At 42.6% G+C, this 15816-nt stretch overlaps 1 protein-coding gene across 3 annotated transcripts in view; it reads left to right on the forward strand.

Moving 5' to 3' along the window:
• The window catches only part of JARID2 (jumonji and AT-rich interaction domain containing 2), a 211675-nt gene that overhangs the window by 193903 nt on the left and 1956 nt on the right, over positions 1-15816 (forward strand). For all 3 annotated transcript variants that reach the window (XM_038124957.1, XM_038124967.1, XM_038124977.1), the window contains exons 9-17: positions 247-339; positions 779-897; positions 1027-1097; positions 1917-2031; positions 5403-5508; positions 6275-6457; positions 11336-11466; positions 13528-13711; positions 15209-15316. In XM_038124957.1, the coding sequence (XP_037980885.1) occupies positions 247-339; positions 779-897; positions 1027-1097; positions 1917-2031; positions 5403-5508; positions 6275-6457; positions 11336-11466; positions 13528-13711; positions 15209-15316 (1110 nt within the window). The remainder of the gene's footprint in view (positions 1-246; positions 340-778; positions 898-1026; positions 1098-1916; positions 2032-5402; positions 5509-6274; positions 6458-11335; positions 11467-13527; positions 13712-15208; positions 15317-15816) is intronic.

The raw sequence follows: 15816 nt of genomic DNA on the forward strand, positions 1-15816 counted from the left end.
ACATTCAGTTGACCTTTTTACATGGTGGGTTTGGGAAGGTCATGTGATTGAATTTCTGTATCTTCTGAGGTATTCTCTCTCAGCAACAAAATGAGCTTTAGACCCATTCCTCTACTGGAGACTTCATCCTCTTTCCTTCTGTTGTCATCTGGGATCAAGCCTGTAAGGAAAAGAGTGTGAGGGCATGGGAGAAAGTAGGTGTGGTTTTTTCAGTTTCACTTTTAATTTTATTTTATTTTTCCACAGGGTAGGTCTGTTTCTTTAACAACCTTCTACCGAACAGCAAGAAACATCATGAACATGTGTTTCACAAAGGAGCCTACAGTAGCTGAAGTAGAGGTGAGGCCAGCACAAGGGGCGGTAAAGGTTTTTGTTTCAGGGCACTGAGTATGGGGATTCAGGATAGTTGATTTTCAAGCATTTCTCTAATCAGTTTAAAGCTGTCTAGTTTAGAATTCTAAAAAAATGGTTAAACAGACATGGTGCTGATTCTTCCTTTTTAAAATTTTTTGAACATTTTTAATGAAGGTTTTGATGAGCTGAGGAAGAGAAAGAATTCTTAATCTGACGTGTGCTGAGACACAGAAACCAAGAAGATCTAAATTTTGCCTGCTTTATTGTGACTTCCAATTATTTATAGTCTTATTTTTAAGCAATAGTTTTTGTTGAATTACACTGAGATCATGAAAGCCTTGTAAATTTCTGGGGTTTATATTTTAATGAGAGATACCTTGTTCAGCAAATTTAAAATGCATTACTGCTTTCTCTTACCCCACAGCAAGAATACTGGCGGATAGTGGAACAGAAAGATTGCCATGTAGCAGTGCATTGTGGAAAAGTAGATACCAACACCCACGGGAGTGGTTTTCCTGTGGGAAAATCTGAACCATTTTCAAGGTAAGATTCCCAAATCCATCCTCTTTTTTGCCTCGCTCCTGAGCAGAGCCCAGCAGGGCAGCTCGGCACTGGGAGTGTGACATTGGGAATGTGCACTGACTGTCTCCCTCTGTGTCACCCCTCAAACAGGCATGGGTGGAACCTCACAGTCCTTCCTAATAATACAGGATCCATCCTGCGACATCTTGGTGCTGTGCCTGGTAAGCAAATCCCTTCTCTGTTGGTGTCAGTGTCCTCTGAATGTGGTGCTGTGGGCACCAAATGCTTCTCCCTCTTCCTGGCCCTCCTGTTCCCCAGCTGACCGAGCAGATGTGCAGTTGTATGTAGCAGGTGCTATTTGAAGGGGTGAAGGCAGCCACGCAGATAAAGGGTTAATGAACAGTTGAGACTCTGTTCTTGGGAGGAACCAGTTGTACCTGCAGTATCCCTTGCTGTTCTTGCCAGGCTGTCAGTGTTCTTGTGTGTCAGGACAGAGCTGTGCTACTTCCACACTTGCAAAATGTGGAAGTGTGTAGCCCTGGGAAAAGCAGCACACACATTTTCTAAATGAGTTGACACAAATTCTCCAGCTGCTTATACACCATTGCACTTTACTGATAAGAAACATTGCACTGTGGAATCTCCTGTTGAGATCAGGTGTGGAGCCTGAACAAACCAGCTGGGAAACAGAGGATACCTGTTAAAAAGTTACATGTGCTTGACAACATGAAACAACCTCCTCTGATCAATGGCAGTGAGCTTTGATTACAGGTATTTGTAAATTCTCCTAAGAATAAAAGTTTTATACAGCTGTTAGAAGACAAGGACACTGCAGTCAGCTGGTAGATATTTTCTTAGTGGAAAATGCTGAATTTGTTTAATTACTCCCTGTGAATTATTCACTCTGATAGGAAGACTTATAATTTCAAGGATCAGCTAGCAGGGAGAATAAGATTTTTGATTTAAATGCCCTCTCAAACTGTCTTTTACTGAACAAACTGAACTTACTCAAAACTCATTTTTCAATCTCTTTGTTTTAGGAGTGACAATTCCTTGGCTAAATATTGGCATGGTCTTTTCTACCTCATGCTGGTCTCGAGACCAAAATCACCTTCCATACATTGACTACTTACACACTGGTGCTGATTGCATTTGGTAGGTATTCCCGTGGCTTTTCTTCACATTCCCTAAGGTGGCTGCCTGTAGGCTGGTGTTTGTAGCAACTTGTGTAGTACTTTTGCATGAGGGAATCTCACCTAGTGGGTACAGTGTGTGTGTGTATGGGTGGGTTTCCAGTTTTAATGGGAAAATGTGGTACAAACTTAGGAGATGAAAACCCCTTTCCTGAAAGAAAAGTTTCACTTGATTTTCTGTGGTCTATTCTGGTGTCTTGATGTCCCCATGGTGGCATTGGCATCATGGGCTGCTCTTTATGCACATGCAAAGTGTGTTCTCACACATTTCTCAGATGCTGTTGATGTCAGGGGTGCTAATCCAGCTGTCACTGGGAAAGCACATGGCCCAACAAAAAGGATTTGAAATCTGGAGAAAACCATGAAAGCAGGATCTCCTCTCTCTCTAAATGTGTTAAGATGAAGAGATGTTCTGTGTGTGATCCTTTCAAGGGGTAAAGGTTTAACTGCTGGATTATGCTGCAGACATAATCTGGAGTTTGTCAGGACTTTGTCAGTTTCTGTCATGGGCATTTCTTGGCTCTTCTCCCTGGTCTATGAATCAGGAATCTGTAATCTTTTATGATAGTATACTGTCAGGACAGATCACTGAGCAAACTACGTTGTCCTCAACCTTAGGTGAATCGGTTTTTCTCTAAAACATTAATCTAGTCTTACATGATAGTAAATTCCAAACAGAAGGTATTCAAGAATTCCCTAATTACGTTCTGAGGCCACTCTTCATGCTGTGTGTCAGAACATGTGACTCTTGGGATTGAACAGATTTGCATGCAGACAGCTCAAATTTTAGGAAAGACTACTGTTCCTGTTTTTCGAATCCAAGAATAAAAGTACAGACAGCATTTGCTTTATCTTGATGGACCTATACAGATGAGACCATAGCTTAAGGCATCTTTGTGATGATAGCCTTGATGAAACAGGCATTGTAGGCAGGAATAACTCATAAGGAGGAAGTGAAACTCCTTTGTCTGTTGAAGCTATTCTTCAGCAGGGCTGCCAGCCTGAAGTGTCAGGCTAGTATTCATTAGCTCATTACAAATTTTAATAGTTCAGTAAAGCACCCAACTGTGTTAGGAGAAGATGAATTTAATATCTGTGGGTCTGGTGCAGAGTAGCCCTGACAGCCTTGCCTTCAGTCACTGCTTTGAGGACAACAAAGTGGCCACTGGGCTCCAGACATCTCCTCTGTCTTGCCAAGTCCCTCCACCACCCAGAAATCTTCTTCTCCAAGGACAGATCCCTGTGCTACTCAAACCATTTTGCTTACCTGGACATTGTTCAGCTCACTCTCTAATCTCTCAGGTTTTACCTCTTGGAGATTAAATAGGGGAGAGCTCAGTTTGCATGCAGGGCAGAGGTCAGTGACCTAACCTTTTTTTTTCTGGAGGGATCCTCAATGCTTAATAAAAGAGAAGGAAATCTTGTTCTGCCAAGACATTCAGAAGTCTACAGTGGCTGCTCACTTCCCATTTTTATCGGTAGATCAGGAATTGCAGATGAGTGCAATTGCAGCATACACCAGTTGCAAAGGATCTCATTCCCCTCTATGCCCCAGGTGCTCAGTTCCATGCACTTCTGTGCTGCCCCTCCCCTTCACACATCCTTCCCAAGCATTTTCCTGTGCCTGTCGTGTGAGGGACTGTGTGCTTGAATCTTCTGTCTGTTCCAGCCATACTTTCTGACTCTAAAAGAGAAGAGTGGGTTCTGCCATGATCTGGGTTCAAATTTAAAACATTTTCATCCCTGTAACTAGAGTGATACACCACACCTGGGGAGCTGTGCTGAAGCTGTCACTGTTAGCAACAAAGTATTTGAGATATGGCATACATTTAAAATTGCTGTTTGGACTTGATCCTTACTTGATCCAAGATGGAAGTTCTTCTGCTTCACCTCTCTGTAACCCTGGGAGTTCTTGGCAAGGCCCTGACCATTGTCAATATTAATGTAAGGAGTTGGTCTTCATACACGTGGACAACCAGCTCAATAAACTCTTACTGTGGCTGCAATTAGCCACACCAATAATGTCATGTCTTCTGCCTCTTGGCTTGAGGATCAACAAACACCAATCAAAGTCGTCATCAGTGGAGTGAACAGGGAGGAGGTGTTCAGATCACAGGAAGTGCAGCCTCCTACAGACTCTTCAGTCAGGATAACCCTGTGTGATGCACATGGAGTTAGTGCACGTTATAGGCAAGTACCCTGACAAGGTGTGTAAGGCCAGTAGATCACTTCATGAAGCTGGAGAGATCAGATGAATGGCAGGAAGGCTGTAGCAGTTCCCCAAAAATCTTCCCAGCTTCATTCTCTTGTTCCAAGTTTGGAAAAACAACTCTGTGTGTGTGTGTGTGTGTGTGTGTGTGTGTGTGTGTGTGTGTGTTTCTGGTGGGGGGGGGGGCAAATGGAGTCCAGGTTGAGGTCTCATTGCCTAAAGAGAAAAGGTAAGTCATGGTAAAGCTGGAAATGCTTTTGACTTGCCTGAGCATCACCCCTCAGATAGGCTGCAGGCCAGAGCAGTGACCAGTTGTCACCATATTGCTTCCCTGCATCCAGAAAAACAGCAGTTCTCTGGATGTGTGGCTCTAAAACTTGAGACTCCTGTGTTACTTCTTGTCATTCTGCTGAGGGAGCAGTGCTGGCAGTGAGCACAAGAGGACAGCTGCTTCCTTGGCTTCTAAGCAGAGGAGGATGTGCAACTTGGCAGATTCCCCGCAGAGTTTGAAACCTCTCCTGCCACTTTGGCTGCTCTTAGTCAGGTCCTGCTCTTAGTCAGGTCTTCTGTTGGAAGAGAGAGGAGGGATGTGACATTTGTTCAGGAAGCAAGGCAAGAAGGTCTTAGGCAACTTCATGCACTAACAGTAGAGGGAATTTGTGATTTCATGACTGCTACAAACAGAAAATGTTACTTAATGTGAAGATCCTTTGGTTGATAATAATACAGTATTTTACGGTAAAAATAACAACATATATTGGTGCTCACAAGATGCAAACTTTTGTCCATAATTAGCTGGTTTGGTGCTGTTAAAATGACCATCAGTCTATTGCTGGTTTCTCTCCTCCGGCTCTACAGAGGACTGAGTTTTCACATTTCGGGTTTGGGGATTTTGTGTCTTTAGATACTTGCTGAACACGATTAGACTGAGTCTGAATAAACAACTTCCCTTCAATCCTGAGTGTTTTACCAAAAGAACTTGGTAAAAGTTGGTGTGTGAAGCCCTGTGTTGAATTTCTTTCTTCTAATCAATGTGCTGGTCTCAATTGTCTGTTACTGTGTCGCTGTGGACTGTTATTTACTCCATAGTAAACCTTTCTCTTTTCCTCTTGACCAAACAACAGGTATTGCATTCCTGCTGCGGAGGAGAACAAACTTGATGATGTGGTACATACCCTGCTGCAAGCCAATGGCACTCCAGGGCTGGAAATGCTTGAAAGTAATGTAATGGTAGGTTAACACTGGGAGAGGCGTTCCCATTTGAGAACCCTGGGCTAATCAGGAGGCTGGTTGGTTGGGGATTTATTTTGGTTTTGTCTTACACTGCAGCAATGCAGAGGGGGCTACTTTCTGTTTGCAGCGTTTACTTACATGGTATTTTTCTAACAAGGCTGTTATTATGTATTAATATAAAAACAAACATGTAAGTGTAATAAATGTCCATTTTTAATACTGTCTGTAATGTATTTAGCCTCACAAAGGGAGTAGGATTTAATCAGTTCATCTGCCATGGCTGATATTTTATGATGCCATCATGGATAGGAGAAATCTAATACTTAAGTTTTTTTGCTTCCTTTGTTTATCTTTTGGATAACAATTTATTTTTAGTGCATTTAAGTACCAACTGGGGAGCCCATAACAAAAAACCCTCCCTTGGCTACCCACGTTAACATCTCACAGAAGTGCAGTAGCACAACGGATTTAATGCCAAGTCGGAAAAGATCAGATGGAAAGCTGAACGATCCGCATTGCTCTCTGTAGGAGCAGACAGCATTCTGTCCTTGGGCACGGGGGAGTTTAGGCTGTTGGTTTGAGGAGAGGCATTTCTGCAATTGTCACTCAGATGCTGAGGTTCGGCACGTGCGGAATGGGAGAGGGAAAGCGACCGGAGCACAGCTTTGCTCCACGAGCAGTGGCGTGGCAGCACCCAGCCAGGAAGAAAGTTCCCATTGACTGCTTTTCTCTCTCTTTTTTTTTTCCCCCCTTGTCTTTCCAGATCTCCCCAGAGGTCTTGTGTAAGGAGGGGATCAGGGTGCACCGTACTGTACAGCAGAGCGGGCAGTTTGTTGTCTGTTTTCCTGGATCCTTTGTGTCCAAAGTATGTTGTGGCTATAGTGTTTCCGAATCGGTGCACTTTGCTACCACCCAGTGGACAAGTATGGGCTTTAAAACAGCCAAGGTAAGTTGAGAAAAGGAGTTAAAATGGATTCACGGCCCTGCCACCTAAAAGGACAGCAGACATTCCAGGATTGGTAGCATTATGAGAGTAGTGCTACTACGTCTGTTTTTCTGGACTCCTAAATAAACAAAAAAAAAAAGGAAAAAAATTTGCAAGGCATAAGACGATCCAGTGTTGTCAGAAAAGTGACTGAGTTGTTAGCTGACAAAGACTTGTGTATATATAAAAAAATTCAGAAGATTGTTGTGCCTGCAGACCAGTTTGCAAGGAAGTGTTTCAAAAATCCCTGCAGAGCTAATGATTATACATTGTATTATGCTTACTGATTTTTTTTTAAGTGATGTTTTCTAGAACTATTAGAATCTCAGGTGCAAGTATCTGAATAACTGTGCTTGTTAGCTCCTATGGTAGGCAGAGTCAGTTAATACTCGCAGCTGTATTGCTTGTTTTTCTCTGCCCCTTCATTCAGGAAAAGCTGTTGATCAGGGCAATTTCAATTTAATAGACTTGAAAATCCTTAGGTTCACTGACCAGCCCATCCAATACTAGATGTAAATAAATAACTTTCCCATTCCCTTCTCACACAACTGACCGAGGCAGGTTGCCTGCAGAAGCAGGTGATTTGTCCAGTCATCATGACTCTGGCTACATTTCTGTGTTCTTGGACAAAGCATATACGTCACTAATTGCGTTCCCAACCTTCTGAAATACACTCTGGATTACAGATACTATTTTGGTAGTGTTTTATAGCTAAGCCACTAGTAAATTATCCTTTACAGCTTCAGACCAAGTTACTAAGTAATTAACTGTAATATGTCCACAGTTAGGGATTGCTTCTTTAGGGAAAATGGAATTCTTCCAGCCTGGTTATACTAACTGTATATTAACTTAGTTTGAAATTAAAGGTTATTTTATTATATATTTATTTTGGGGGAAGGTGGGAATTGTGTATATCTATAAGTAAGGCATAAGAATTCTGAGCTAACCTTTCCTGTCTGAACGTACATGATTATATAAACTCCATGTGCTGTATTTATCTCTCCACTGAACACTTGTTTGATGTCGTGAAAATGCTACTCCTGTAAGAGACAGAAATCACTATGCAGCAATTAAACAGCTCTTGGTGCCTCAAATTTTGAAGAACAGTTTCTTTTGATTAATTTTTAAGAGCTTTGCTCTGGGTAAATATAAGATGGCTGAAAATCCCGCAGATTACAGTCTATGATAACCTACCTTGGAAACTGAAGTCACGGCTCTCCCAAACTTTACAAGAACCACAAATAACATGTTTATAGCTAAACAACTTTTGAAACATCTACTGCATTGTTCTTTTATTTCTCCATTTTTTTTCCTTTCCCTTTCTGTCCTCAAACTGTCTTATGTTCTGAATTCCCTTTAATTCTGGAAATCATTCTTTGGTTCTTCCCCTTTGCCAAGGCACTTTGCCATCTTTGCCACAATGCTGGTCAGGATTGTGCTTTCCAGAGGCGGTGAGATGTTGTGTGTAATGGGTGGGATTCCCCTTTTGGACTGTTAAATGAACTCTCTGATAAACAACTGTACCTTCTGTCTGTTTGTTCTCCACAGCAATACTGACAGTTTTTAGCGTTTGATAAATTAACTTTCTTTTCATCCTATGATACTGTGACCTGATTTTTTTATAGTGACTCTCTTTATATTTCTAAAATGATGTTGTTTCATTTCTGTATTGAATGACTGCTCAATCTCCTTTAATACATGAAAAAATGAAATTCTGCATCTGAAATTGCATTGATTTCAGTCTTACAAGTACTTTGGAAAAATTGTTGAAATAAAAGAGTTTATATATAAACACCTGTGTAAGGGGGCAGTCAGGTTTAAACTAGACCATATTTGGAACAAGATTGCTGGTTTTAAAAAGCACCCTAAGAGCTCTTGAAATTTTAAGATAAGGATAAGAAGAAGACTTAGAGTTGTGGTGGAAGAGCGTGTGTTTGGAGTGGCAAAGGGATAACTCTATAGCTTCAAATACGGCATTGGGCAAAGTCAGTGAAACTCATTTAGGAAACTGAAGTACAGAATGTTGGACTCAATGAAGGCACTCTGGGTTAGAGGTTTGGAAATAAGAGGGTTTTAAAGGAGGGCTTTGGTGCTCTTAAGGCCTACCAGAAATTGGGTAAGAGACTCAGCTGTTATTGTAATACAAGAGGAAGACGTACATAGGAAAGATGGAGTTAGTCTTCCAGCTGGAGCAGCACTGCTGCACACACAGGAGAGCTTACAGTCCATAAGCCAGGTTTAACTCTGTTACCAGTGACACAATCCCTCTGCACTGATCTCTCAAATAGGAAAGTTGGGGTATTAGCACAGTACTCCCTGGCCATCCATGGAAGATGCTAGCAGGGGCTGGACAAGTATTTCCCTGCTTCCAGTTTTAGTTGGGGTGAGGAACGTGCCTTTAAAATGCCACTGGTTTCCCACTCCTTGGCTCCTGTCACAGAGCTGTCCCACCCTGAGCACATGGGGCTCCTTCAGATGAAACCAAAGGGAAAGTGGTTCTACAGAAGTGTACCTGATGTCCCCACTAGAAAAGAGCTGTGCTGTGGTGGAGAGCAGAGATTAAGAACCTTGGAAGAGCAGTAAAATGCTAAATAACCACTGCTGTGGAAGTAAATGTACAAAAAATGAGAACAGCAACCACCGTGGTGGCTTTTGCAGCAAGGTCACGGCCTCAAGCTTGAAACTTTTCGAAGTAGGTAAGGACACGAGTTGCAACTGAGAGAGAGTCTATGAGCATTTTTGGGAGACAAGGCTCATAAATAAATTGAGAGGTGAAGTTCACACACCAAAAAAAACCCCACAAACTGAAAGAAAAGCAGAGGATGGATAAGTTTTTGTTGTGAAGGGAGGAGGTCTCTTTCTGCATTCCTCAGGAGTTAGTACCAGCACAGTTTAATGTATCCATAAATAACCTAGTAAGGGAAGTTAATAGCAAAGCTAATCCTTTATGCTGAGGATATTAACAGTAATGGCAGCAGAAATTAAAGCTATGAAGTGTTACAGAAAGATCTCATGATACCAAGTGATCCAAATGAGAAGATGGTAGATGAAGTTCAGTGTTGATAAATATTAAATTTAAATTTAAAAACATAATCATAATGTGACAGACACAGAGATGGGCTCTGAATGATGGGCTCTTGCTACTGAGAAAAGAGGTCTTTGGATTCCTATGGAGCTGTCAGTCAAGTGCTCTGGAGTGGCATAACAAAAATACATTGAAAGTTAAGAATTAGAAGGAGAGAATAGATAACAAAGCAGAAACTGCTCTGGCACTGTGTAGTCTTGGAGGTTTGTGTAATTCAGAGTCCCTAATTACAGAAGGAATGTAGAAGAACTAGAAAAAGCACAGCAGAGATCAATGGTTAAAATTATTAATTAGCCTCTGCATTAAATACAAGAGTACTCCTCAGCCTGGAAAATGAATGACCAAGAGATGTCTGAGAGCAAGAGAGATCACAAGTGCCAGGCTGATGACAATTATAATGTGAATGTACTGGCTTCTGTGACAATGAAAAATGTGTCACTAAAAGAAATAATCAGGCAGCAGTACAAGTCTGTTGTAAAATACTTACCTGTGTATTTCACTACAGTATGGAAGAGAAAAATGTACCTAGGTTCAGAAATTCAGATAAATGCAGATACAGCAAGTTGTGCTAAATGCAGCTCAGGCTCAGGGTGTCCCTGAGCTGTCACCCAGCTGGAGCTGACCTTGCTTTCTTGTCCAGCCACCCACTGTGGACTTTATTGTTGCTCTGTGTGTTGCTTATGCAGAATTTTTCCCTGGACTGGAGTCTGTTCTTGTGCACACAGCCTCAGACTAAGCGAACCTAACACAGAAAAATCTTCACATACCACTGCTAACAGTGCAGCTGTTCCAACCCCACGCAGGGTCCAGCAGAGCAAATAGCTTATGAAGAATAGTTTTGTTACCTCTGAATCTCTTTTGAACCCTTTTTGGTCAGCAAAGGCTGCTATTCCATTTTATGTGATAGTTATCACTTGAATGCACGCAATGGGTGCTATTAAAAATGATTAATTTTATGATACATTGGTTGTGAAAAAATAAATACCCAGAGCATGTAATTGGGGGTACAGAACAGGGCAAAAAAATTAAGTTAAAAAAAAAAGTTTTCAGGGTTGTGTGTGCTGAGTAGGTTTTTGACAGGTTTAACCAGTAACCAGAATTGCCACCCTCACATTACAGTCCAGTGTTAGCTCATTTGAACTCTCTTGACTCTACATAAACCAAAACAGACCTCTGTAGGTACTGGGAAGATGTTGCACTTTTCTCACCTGCATATTAAATCAAGTAATTTGCCTACCTAAGGATTATCAAAAGGGTTGCAGGTACCAAAATAATTCAGTTTGTATTGAGTGAAAAACATAACTTTAAAAGCTTTCACAGAGAGGAACCAGTAACAGGCAGATCTGAACACCCCTCTTGCCTGTTGTCTCTTTTCACTGGCATCTGCCTGTTCTGCTAGGTTTTTTATATTTTAAAAGATGTGAAATAACACCTGTCCTGGGTTTCAAGCAGGTCATATGTATAGATCTTCCACTATTTGTATTCTGAGCCATCCAGTATTACTGAGCTTGAGTGATGGTGTTGCTCCTCTTGCTCTCCACAGTAAAAATTTTTAGGGAGAGAATTTTGAGGTGCTTGGAACATAAACACTTCATTTGACTGGAACTATAAAAAGATTTTACTTGGGGTTGTTTTAAAAGGCTACATTTTGCTTCAGTTTATTAGTATCGATAACATCAGTTAATTAATTCTTGGTAACATTTTTATTATCAAATTTGCCCGGGAACTAATGTGGCAATTTCCTCCTATCCCAGGAAATGAAGCGGCGCCGTATAGCCAAACCATTTTCAATGGAAAAGTTGCTTTATCAGATTGCAACAGCAGAAGCAAAAAAAGAAAACGGACCGACTCTGAGTACAATATCATCGCTCCTGGGAGAGCTCAGGTAATGAATTGGGGTCCTGCTTACCTCTTTTGTTTTCATTGACAGACTCCAGAGGTGGATGACGTGGCGTAAGTAATCCTTTCAGACACACATTGCCCCTACTTATCCAAGCCAAAACCCAGCAGATGTACCTGAAGACAGGCACACATGGAGGAAGTAGCTTCCTTGGTTGTAGCTGACGTGACAGTGCCCATGGTTAGAATGTCTTAAATCTAATTCCCTACTTTAGACACCTTAAAAAGTTTGAAACTGCAGTTTGCACTGGTTTTTATTAATTCTTGGTGCTGAGAGTTAAGATTTCCTGATGCATTATGTGAACTATGCGGTGCCAAGTGGTTAAACACCTTCCTTGAGTTTTTCAACCTCTTGGCATCAGTAGTCACTGCCAATCCATGTCTGTAGTGGGTTTTGCACCAGGAACCCTTGTCTTCAGTATCAAGACTGTTACATTGCAGGTGCAAAAGGTCCTTTGTACACAGAAAGTTGTCTTGGTTTTAAATAGTGAGTAAGAGAGCAGTTGTGCATGCATGGTAACGCATCTGGCACTAGAACACCAGCGTTTTAAAGTGTAAAAGCTTCACACTCCTTTTTCTCTTCAGTATTAAGGACACTTGTTCAGGGTTTCTCTTAAGATAAGTGAGAAAAGAAAATATAATGTTGCCTGGCTTCCTGTGTAATGATCTTCTCTTTTGTTCCCTACCATGTAGTTGCTACCTATCTTTCAAGTTTGTGACAACTGATACTCGAGATGTCAAGAAAGTTTTGATGAATGGAGTCTACAAACTGTATTTAACTAACTAGCATGTTCATTTGGAAAATTTCCAGTGACATATTGAAGGGGAAAACAGCCCATGTGTTGTTTAGTGTTCAGAAAGAAATGCAAAGAGGTGTACTGACTGCTTTACCTGCAGGTGGCTCCCCTGTGGGAATAACCACTTTCAAGTGCCTTTTTTTTCCCCTTGAAGAGGATGTCTGCAAGTACAAAAGGCAAAATAAATGTTGGTGTTTGCTGTTAGACCATCACATCGACCTTTATCAGAGTGGTTCTCAAACTTGTTCTTATGCATAGGTTGGAATTCAATGGAGGATATGGATCCTTCCTGTGGCTGGTTATAGGAAGCAAAAGCCCAGACAAAAAAATCTAAAAAAAAAAAGGCAAAAAAAAAAAAAAAAAGCCATCTGAAGTGGAACACTGTGGAACATATTTTTTTATCCTTTGTTTTGTTTTGCTTGTTTGTTGTGTCTCTTGCTGCTTCTTCTCCTGATATGCCTTGGTTGCTCAGTTTGCCCATGCCATTTGCTTAGCTTGGCTCTTCACTCATCTTCAGCTGTGTCTGGTGGTGCACTTTTTTATCCTCCCCTTCCATATGCTCGGCTCACTCCACACTTGCTGTCTTCCACTCAGCTCCAACCCAGCCTGCTCTCCTAAAGCTGTAGAGTTCAGCACAGGAGGATTGTCCGCCTTAGAGATGCCACGGGTGAAGGGCAGCCGGAGGGCTTGGTGGTTGTCCTTTATTGACATCTCCTTCTTTTTCCCTGGGTGTACAGCAAGATCTTCGTCTTTTGGCATAGTCACTTGCCCTGCTCCCCCTTTCCTGCCTGAAGCACCTTATGGCAGCAGGTCCTTGGTTCATCTCTGCCTCCTGATGAACGGGCTGTTACTCCTGACAGCCACGGCTCCTCTTCTTCAAGGTGGCTTTTGGCAACTTCAGGAATGACAGTCATGTTAACCACAGCTCCCGACTCTCCACATGGCTCGAGCAACCATCGACCTCCAGAAGTCCTCGGCAGTCCCCACTTCTCTGTGGAGCAGTTTGAGAACCATTGGCTTGATACAGTGGTCGCTGTTAAAATCCGGAGATAGCTTTTGCTATTAGGCAGCGTTTCCCAGGCGCTGGCTGTGTCTGCCGTGCCTAGGGAATGGCACCAACCTCCGACAACACTCAGGGCTTTGCTGTGTGGAGCTCAGGTTTCAGTGATGATCGGGGTAAAGGGGTGACTGTGTGTGGCTGTGTGGTGGCTGGAGGCAGTGCCAGTGTCTAACTGTGCCCCCGTTCACAGGGACACGGAGCTGAGGCAGCGGCGGCAGCTGTACGAGGCCGGTCTCCACTCCTCGGCGCGCTACGGCAGCCACGACAGCAGCAGCACCAGCGTGGATGGCAAGAAAAAGCCTCGAAAGTGGTTGCAGTTAGAAACGTCAGAGAGGAGGTGTCAGATTTGTCAGCACCTGTGCTATCTTTCCATGGTGGGTACAATCCTTTGCCACTCATTGGGGTACTGTCCCCCTGCTCTAGCATTCCAGGGATCTATAGGCATTCGAGAGACAGCGCGTGGTCACGGAGCCATGTCCTGCACTCCATGCAAGACACAGAGCTGTTGGTGTGGCATTTACTGCCTTGGCCGGTGCTGACAGAAGACAACAGTGTCAGCTGGCTTCCCACCCTGCCAGAAGGGATGAACCAGTGCCCTCAGACACCTAAGAGATGTTTGCACTGCACTAGGAGGGCTAACAAAGACACCTGCAGGGTGCCAGCAGCAGTAAGTTGTGACAGAGCAGGTCTCAGGATGAGCTACAGCTCAGACACATGCCATGAGCCTCAGGCATGCAGCCACAGCCCATGCTGAGACAATGTCCCTGCAAGCCAGTTTGCAGGGGAGATGTATCCTATCCTTTAAGCTGTTGGCCAGCCTGTCCAAAAATAGCCCATAAACTTTCTCTCTTTTAAGAGGGAAATGCCTCCTGGCTTTTGAAGGTGTGCTGACCACTGTGGTGACACTTCCAGGCTTAGCGCTGTATGCAGAACACCTACAAACACAGCAATGTCATTAAAAATACCAAAAGCCCCTCCCACAACCTGATATACAATTTTAATCCCAAGAACAGGTATTCAGATAAACATAATGTGGTGCATGTGAGTCAATATTTAGTCCTTTGGGTTTGGGAGTTCTTTGTCATCTTTTGGGGATTGTTTTGGTTATAGATGTTTGGTTTTTAATGGGAATTAAATGTATCTGCATATAATCAGATGTAGCTGTTTCCCTCTCTAGGATAAAACACACTGAGTTTATACATGTCTTTAGATCACTTTTTAAGTAGCATTATTTTGAAGTAACTTTAAAATTAGTTTATTTGAAAAAAATCCAAAATACTAACCAGAAGCTCTTAATGGACTTTCTGCTCCGTTTGCTCCGGAGTAAGTTTAATCACGGGAAGGATTTTTCTGTGTCACTCTTTAACAGTAGTTGTGGATAAAAAACCCTAATTTGGTTGTTAAATTCCAAGCTGAATGTGCTGGCCTGGCAGGCAGCCAGCTGAGCAAATGTCACCTCTGCTGAACAAGACAGTAGTTGAGGAATCCTGTGGCTAAGCTGATTACATCCTTGTTCAAGGCAGCATTTTAAGTAATAGGAAGCTACTCCTTTCAGGAGATCTTTAGGACTGCATAGGAGATGCTAATAAATGCATATACTGTTTGGATTTAGCCCTCCTTACTATTGGTGGAGGGTTTTTTAAAATGATAGATATATTTGCCAACATTAGCACTCTTAAAACAGATAGGTTCTTTCTAGCTATTGCACATTCTGAATGATTTCACAATGTGCTTTACACCTCCTTCCACTACCTTGCAGTAGAATCCAGGTGTAGTAATTCAGGCCCTAACTGAATACTGTGTGGAGAACACAGGTACAGTTTGGAGTTTAACTGCACTTCTTCCCCCCCCACCTCTGCTCTTTCATGTAGGTTGTACAGGAGAATGAAAATGTTGTCTTCTGCTTGGAGTGTGCCCTGCGGCACGTGGAGAAGCAAAAGTCGTGTCGGGGGCTGAAGATGATGTACCGCTACGATGAGGTGAGCGTGACACTGCCCTGGGGCTGTGGCTGGGTACCCAGCATCTGGGAGGACACTTCACTCTGCCTTTGTCCTACTGAGGCCTCAGGAAAATGGTCTTGGGTTTGGGGGTTCGTCTTGGTTTTGTTTTTGATGTGGGAAGAAGATGCTTTATTATGGTTTAAGTAAAAAAAAAAAACAAGAAAGGGAACGTGACACAGATGAAACCTGAAGTATAAATTCCATGCATATGTGCCACAGAACGAAGCCACTTGCTTTGGGATGGAACATGAGGCTTTGCTATTACTGGTTATGCTATGGTAACTTCTGTACTTTGGAATACCTTCCCTCAATTGGTAACTGGAAGTTCAGTGGAATTAGTCCAGTCCAGCATGATCATCCTTTAGGGCAGACTTGCAGAGCACGTGCAGATGAGAGGTGCAGGAATGACTCCAAACAAATGTGATGATGAATAATCCCAGAATTTCAGGTGGGGACTGAGGACTGTGCCTGGGGTCTGG

Source organism: Motacilla alba, chromosome 2, assembly GCF_015832195.1.
Source record: "Motacilla alba alba isolate MOTALB_02 chromosome 2, Motacilla_alba_V1.0_pri, whole genome shotgun sequence".
Lineage (NCBI taxonomy): Eukaryota > Metazoa > Chordata > Aves > Passeriformes > Motacillidae > Motacilla > Motacilla alba.